The sequence below is a fragment of the Papio anubis genome, chromosome 20, assembly GCF_008728515.1.
Source record: "Papio anubis isolate 15944 chromosome 20, Panubis1.0, whole genome shotgun sequence".
Classification (NCBI taxonomy): domain Eukaryota; kingdom Metazoa; phylum Chordata; class Mammalia; order Primates; family Cercopithecidae; genus Papio; species Papio anubis.
In genome coordinates this window covers 11,668,762-11,676,196 of record NC_044995.1, presented here as the reverse complement: position 1 = coordinate 11,676,196, position 7,435 = coordinate 11,668,762, and the positions used below count along the sequence as shown (strand labels likewise).

The 7,435-nt window shown below is 46.8% G+C and overlaps 1 protein-coding gene across 1 annotated transcript; it reads left to right on the top strand.

Annotated features, from left to right (window-relative positions):
• Positions 1-224: 224 nt before the first annotated feature.
• DUXA (double homeobox A) lies at positions 225-7,021 on the top strand. Its single transcript, XM_021931483.2, has 5 exons — positions 225-712; positions 1,571-1,682; positions 2,746-2,891; positions 4,904-5,009; positions 5,993-7,021. The coding sequence occupies exons 1-5, from the start codon at positions 560-562 to the stop codon at positions 6,061-6,063; spliced, it is 588 nt and encodes a 195-aa protein (XP_021787175.2). The 5' UTR covers positions 225-559; the 3' UTR covers positions 6,064-7,021.
• The last annotated feature ends 414 nt before the right edge of the window (positions 7,022-7,435 follow it).

Here is a 7,435-nt window from a genome sequence, read left to right as displayed (position 1 = left end):
GCATGCTTTTGTTTTTGTTTTTGTTTTTTTGAGATGGAGTCTCGCTCTGTCACCCAGGCTGGAGTGCAATGGCATGATCTCAGCTCACTGCAACCTCCGCCTCACGGGTTCAAGCAATTCTCCTGCCTCCACCTTCTGAGTAGCTGGGATTACAGGCACATGCCATCACGACTGGCTAATTATTTGTATTTTTAGTATAGATGGCGTTTCACCATGTTGGCCAGGCCGGTCTCGAACTCCTGACCTCATGATCTGCCCACCTTGACCTCCCAAAGTGCTGGGATTACAGGTGCGAACCACCGCGCCCAGCTCACAATGGTTTTTAATGGTTTTACAAAACAGAGGATCCCTGACTTCTTAGGATGGCATTCAGATGAGCTCAAGAAGTTGAAAAATCGCCATCGTGTGTTCAAGAGCTCCACCATTGTACAAGGGCAGTTCTCCCCGAGTGGGTTCCCGTGGATTCGGGAAGAGGAAGTGAGAGACTAGCCTGAACCTGAAGTTCGAATATATAAATTAACCTATTACATGCTGCTTCTTTTATAATCTTCCTACAGAGATGGTAACAACAAATCACAGGCGCAGTCGCACCAAATTCACAGAAGATCAATTGAAAATCCTCATCAATACCTTCAATCAAAAGCCTTACCCAGGTTACGCTACCAAACAAAAACTTGCTTTAGAAATCAATACAGAAGAGTCCAGAATCCAGGTAAGTTTAAGTTCGGTATCTCCACGACTGGAAGTAGAAAGGCAGGAGGGAGAACCATTAACAGAGCCCGTACTATGTACCCATGTGCTGAGGGTTTGGTGGGGAGTCTCTCAACGGACCCTCAATAAACCCACAAAGGTGTTGGTTGATTGACCAGTTAATTTTTTTTTGTATTTTTAGTAGAGACGGAGTTTCACTATGTTGGCCAGGCTGATCTTGAACTCCTGACCTCATGATCTGCTTGCCTCAGCCTCCCAAAGTGCTGGGATTACAGGGATGAGCCACCGCGCCCAGCAGGCTAATCTTTTTTTTTTTTTTTTTTTTTTACTTTTTTGTTTTTAGTAGAGGTGATGTTGTCACACTATGTTGCCCTGGTTGTGAATGCCAAGTCTTGACCTAAGATTAGGTAGATGGGCCAGGCGTGGTAGGTCATGCTTATAATCCCAGTATTTTGGGAAGCCAAGACAGGTGGATCACCTGAGGTCAGGAGTTCGAGACCAGCCTGACCAACATGGAGAAACCCCATCTCTACTAAAAATACAAAAATTAGCCAGGCATGATGGCACACGCCTATAATCCCAGATCCTTGGGAGGCTGAAGCAGGAGAATACTTGAACTCAGGAGGTGGAGGTTGCAGTGAGCCAAGATCATGCCACTGCACTCCAGCCTGGGCCACAGAGTGAGACTCCATCCCCCAAAAAAAAAAAAAAAAAAAGAAGAAGACTTGGCAGAATGTGACAGAAGTGAGTAATAATCCTGGGCTTAGGCCCAATAAGAATTGCTCACTTTGGGAACAGGCAGTGATGTAGCTTAAATGACATTAACATGTAATTCTCTCCTTTTCTTTTCCTGACTTAGATTTGGTTTCAGAATCGAAGAGCTAGGCAGAGATTCCAGAAAAGACCAGAAGCTGACACTTTAGAGTCAAGCCAGAGCCAGGGGCAAGATCAACCTGGTGTAGAGTTTCAAAGTAAATAAGCATCTCAGTTCTGTTCCCCAGCAGAGCTTCTCTATGGTGAAGCCAACTGCTACTTTGAAAAAAGAATGTCTCTTCCCTGACGACCTCCTATTCAGGGTCTTATGGTGGCAAAGGGTTCATCGTACCCTAGAAGTTCTCCCCTGCCCTCTTCCCAGGCCTTCTGAGTGTTTCTCTTGTCTATTTTCTATTTATTTATTTATTTATTTATTTATTTTTTTTTTTTTTTTTGAGACGGAGTCTCGCTCTGTCGCCCAGGCTGGAGTGCAGTGGCTGGATCTCGGCTCACTGCAAGCTCCGCCTCCCGGGTTCACGCCATTCTCCTGCCTCAGCCTCCCGAGTAGCTGGGACTACAGGCGCCTGCCACCTCGCCCGGCTAGTTTTTTGTATTTTTTAGTAGAGACGGGGTTTCACCGTGTTAGCCAGGATGGTCTCGATCTCCTGACCTCGTGATCCGCCCGTCTCGGCCTCCCAAAGTGCTGGGATTACAGGCTTGAGCCACCGCGTCCGGCCTCTATTTATTTATTATTTATTTTATTATTATTATTTTTTGAGACGGAGCCTCACTCTGTCACCCAGGCTGGAGTGCAATGGCTTGATCTTGGCTCCCTGCAACCTCTGCGTCCCGGGTTCAAGCAATTCTCCCGCCTCTGCTTCCCAGGTAGCTGGGATTTACAGGCAGGCGCCACCACGCCCAGCTAATTTTTGTATTTTTAGTAGAGACGAGGTTTTGCCATAATGGTCAGGCTGGTCTCGAACTCCTGACCTCGTGATCTGCCCCCTTCAGCCTCTCAAAGTGCTGGGATTACAGGCGTGAGCCACTGCGCCCGGCCTCTTGCCTACTTTCTACTCGAGTCCAGAAGTCTAGACATATCATCCCGTGTCTCCTCTAGAACTTTCCACCTAGAAGGAACCTGGGACAAGACCCTCTCAGGAGGAGTCAGTGGGATCGAAATTGGATGGAGAGTGACAAGTTTGGGTTGTGTGTTTGAATATGTGAACGGACTCTTGAAATATTCCTTGACCGCCTCCCTCAATCTTTCCATGCCTTCCCTAGGTAGAGAAGCCAGACGGTGTCGTACCACCTACAGCACCTCTCAATTACACACTCTCATCAAGGCGTTTGTGAAAAACCCATACCCTGGGATTGACTCCAGAGAAGAACTTGCTAAAGAAATCGGTGTTCCAGAGTCAAGAGTCCAAGTGAGTGATAAGCGTGGCTGTCCCATCTCCTAGGGATATAGGTATACAGGAAGGGAAGCCACGTGGGCCTCCGGCAGTTCCTCATCATGCGGGGCACAGTTCAGGGTCTTTCACAGCTGGCTGTTCCCTGTCTGCTGGCTTCTACCCCCAGGTGCCCACAGGACTCAATCTCACATCCCCTTCTGGTATTTTCTGTCTGTCCTGAGCAATGTTGTATTCCTTGGGCCCCGAACAGTGCGCGGCACGTGACACTCAGTGAGAATTTGTTGAGTTAGTGAATATTAGTTAACATGGCATAAAGCCAGGCATTTGGCTAAAGCCTTTTTTTTTTTTTTTTTCCACGAGATGGGTACTCACCCTATTACCCAGGCTGGAGTGCAGTGGCGACATCTTGCCTCACTGCTGCCTAGACCTCCTGGGTTCAAGTGGTTTTTGTGCTTCGGCTGCCTGAGTAGCTAGGATTACAGGTGTGTGTCACCACGCCCGGCTAATAATTTTTGTATTTTTAGTAGAGACAGGGTTTCGCCAAGTTGCCCAGGCTGATCTTGAACTCCTGGCCTCAGGTGATCCACCCTCCTTGGCTTCCCAAAGTGCTGGGATTACAGGGTTGAGCCACCGTGCCCAGCCTATTTGACTAAAGTCTTTATGTCTACCATATCCTTTAGATCTTCTAATTATGGCCTGAGGTTAGAATTATGAGATCCAGGCTGGGCGCGGTGGCTCACGTCTGTAATCCCAGCACTTTGGGAGGCTGAGATGGGCAGATCACCTGAGATCAGGAGTTCAATACCAGCCTGGTCAACATGGTGAAACCCCGTCTCTACAAAAATACAAAAATTAGCCGGGCATGGTGGCGCACGCCTGTAGTCCCAGCTACTTGGCAGGCTGAGGGAGGAGAATCACTTGAACCCAGGAGGTGGAGGTTGCAGTGAGTAGAGACTGCGCCACTGCACTCCATCCTGGGCAACAGAGCAAGACTCCATCTTGGAAAAAAATAATTACGAGGTCCACTTTAGACATTTAACATTTAGCTCAGAGAAATGTACCAATCTGTCCGAGGATTCATTCTTGACACATCTTAAAAAGGAATAAAATTGTCAGCCTGCTGTGTAGGGTGTGTGTGCGTTTAAACCAGTGCTGCCTCCTGTAAGCAGGACATGAATGCACATTAGTGGTTCTGATGGTTCTTTCCTTTTACCTCCCTCATCTTATTTTCATTTTTCATTCTCCCCTTTCATTTTGCATTATTTGGAGCATCTACTATGTGCTCAGTACTGTACTAGGTAGTGATTGCTGTGGTTTGAATGTTTGTCTCCTCCAAAACCAATGTTGAAACTTAACTGCCATTGTAACACTATTAAGAGTTGTGGCTGGGCGCAGTGGCTCACACCTGTAATCCCAGCACTTTGGGAGGCCGAGGCGGGTGGATCACCTGAGGTCAGGAGTTCGAGACCAGCCTGACCAATATGGAGATACCCAGTCTCTACTAAAAATACAAAAATATAGCTGGGCATGGTGCTGCATGCCTGTAATCCCAGCTACTCGGGAGGCTAAGGCAGGAGAATTGCTTGAACTCGGGAGGTGGAGGTTGTGGTGAGCAGAGATCACGCCACTGCACTCCAGCCTGGGTGACCGAGAGAGACTCAAAAAAAGAAAAAGAAAAACAGTGTATATACATATATAATATATATAATAATATATATAATATACACACACACACATATATATATATCTTGGGTTGGGCACAGTCAAGTGTGCCTCTAGTCCCAGCTACTTGGGAAGATTGCTTGAGCCCAGAAGTTCAAGATCAGCCTGGAACACATGGTGAAACCTCATCTCTACAAAAAGTTTAAAAATTAGCCTAGTGTGATGATACACACCTGTAGCACTAGCTACTCTGAGACAGACCGCTGTCTCAAAAAAAAAAAAGAAAGAAAGAAAAGAGAAGAAAGCAATCATGAGTTTTACACAACATCCTTTGTTTAAATTGTTTCTTTGTCTTACCCACTTAGATTTGGTTCCAAAATCGAAGATCTAGATTACTTCTCCAGAGAAAAAGGGAACCTGTGGCTTCCTTAGAACAAGAAGAGCAGGACAAGATTCCTGAGGGACTGCAAGGTAACTAGCCTGTTGTTCAAATGCAGTTAACAAGCAGAGCCCTTGGATGTCCGGTACCGTGGGATTGATTGCTCACAGTCCCCAAAGACTCTTCCCAGGTCTGTGGACCTTCTTAATAATCCACTGCCCACTTCTCTCTTTTAAGATGTCTTGCGCTTCTGTTGCTCAGGTGGCGTCTGCTTCATTAAAGTTTCGCCCCGAAATTACGCTATTTTCCACTGCCTGGAGTAGTTGGACTACAGGCTCGGCCAAGGCGCCAAGCGCATTTTAGCAGAGGACGGGAGCCACGATCTGATCTCCTGATCTGTGATCCACCCGCCGCCTGCGTTGGGATATAGGCTGAGCCACTACCGCCTCCACTGCCCATCACTTTCCAACTGGAGTCCAGCAACCCCACGGATACAAATTCTGTTCACCGATGTATCCACAGTGCCTGGTGCAAAGTAGACGCTCAATCCACTTCTGTTGAAGGTGTGATTGAGTGAGCGGAGGAATGAATCCTCCGGTGTGGTCTGCCAGGGACAGCAGGGGCATGGCTTTCTCAGGAGGTAGTAGGTTCCATATCGGATTGAAAAGGTGGGGGCTGGGCGCAGTGGCTCACGCCTGTAATCCCAGCACTTTGGGACTCAAGGTGGGCGGACCACGAGGTCAGGAGATCGAGACCATCCTGGCTAACACGGTGAAACCCCGTCTCTACTAAAAATACAAAAATTTAGCCAGGTGAGGTGGCGGGCACCTGTAGTCCCAGCTACTTGGGAGGCTGAGGCAGGAGAATGGTGTGAACCCGGGAGGCGGAGCTTGCAGTGAGCTGAGATCGCACCACTGCACTCTAGCCTGGGCGACACAGCAAGACTCTGTCTCAAAAAAAAAAAAAAAAAAAGAAAAAGAAAAGAAAAAAGAAAAGGTGGGAAAAGGTTGACTTCCACGTTTGTGAATATAAGCTGACCTCTTATATTCTTTCCCCTATCTTTTTTCCGCCTTAGGTACAGACGATACACAAAATGGCACCAACTTCAGTAACGACTCTCGTTTCTCTGGAGCCAGAACGTGGTGAACATAGTCAAGTTCAGCGTACTCGATATTACCCATTGGGCCCCAAATCTCCCTCACACTCTTCCTGGGAATCTGTCCTTCTGTTGAAACTGCGACCTAAGCCTTCTGAAGATGGTAAAGGACTTGGCCCGATGTGGTGGCTCACACTTGGAATCCCAGTACTTTGGGAGGCCAAGGCAGGAAGATTGCTTGAGCCCAGGAGTTTGAAACCGGCCTGGACAGCATATAGGAAGACTCTGTCTCTATTATTAAAAAAGAAACAAAAGAAATGAAAAGGACTGTAGGAGGCAGAGACAGGTACAGGAGGTACCACACTACCCTGTCGACACAGCCTAGATCCAGAGTTTAGCAGACCTTGAGACAATGAAAATAAACTTGGTAATCATCTTTTTTCAATCATCACAGTAATTATTGATTTAGACAAAAATCACTTGACGTCGGAACCTTAAAGTGACACTGCTCTGTCTGTGGAGTAGTCGTTCTTTTATTCCTTTATTTTCTAACAAATTTACTTTCACTTAAAAAAAAAAAAAACACCTTAAAGTTCGAGGAAGAATGAGATATATACCTCATCTCAAAGAATCTACTCACACACACTTATTCATTGCAAAAGGAAAATCAGTAATACGGCAGCGGAGAAATATGGCCAACTCCACCTTAACCGCATGACTGAAAGTCACAGTAATGGCACAAACCAACGTGAGCGGCTTCCTGATATGATACAGGAAGAAGGCCACAGTCTCTTCTGCATGTTACTGACAAACAGTGGGTGAGCTGAAACTCATAATTAGGCAAAGTCAAGCAAACACAAACTCGGGATGACGGACTGCAAAGTAACATCCATGTACTCTTCAACAACGGATTGATCAGGGCTACTCTGGAGGCTGAGGCGGGAGGATTGCTTGAGGCCAGGAGTTCCAGATCAGCCGGGGCAACATGATGAGACCCTATCTCTACAAACAAGTTTTTAAAAAATGAGCCAGATGTGGTAGTGTGCGTCTGTAGTCTCAGCTACTCAGGAGCCTGAGGCAGGAGAATGGTTTGAACACAGGAGATTGAGGCTGCAGTGAGCTATGATCGTGCTACTGCACTCTGGCCTGGGTGACACAGCAAGTTCCTGTTTCCAAACAATGACAACAACAACAGCAAAACAAAAAACAAACAACAAATGGATAGAATAATGACAATAAACATGGAGAAAAAGTAGGCTGACTCAGGAAATACTTAGAAAGTACAGTCATACTTTGCCGGGCACGGAGGCTCACGCCTGTAATCCCAGTACTTTGGGAGGCAGGTGGATCATGAGGTTAGGAGATTGAGACCATCCTGGCTAACATGGTGAAACCCCGTCTCTACTAACAATATTTTAAAAA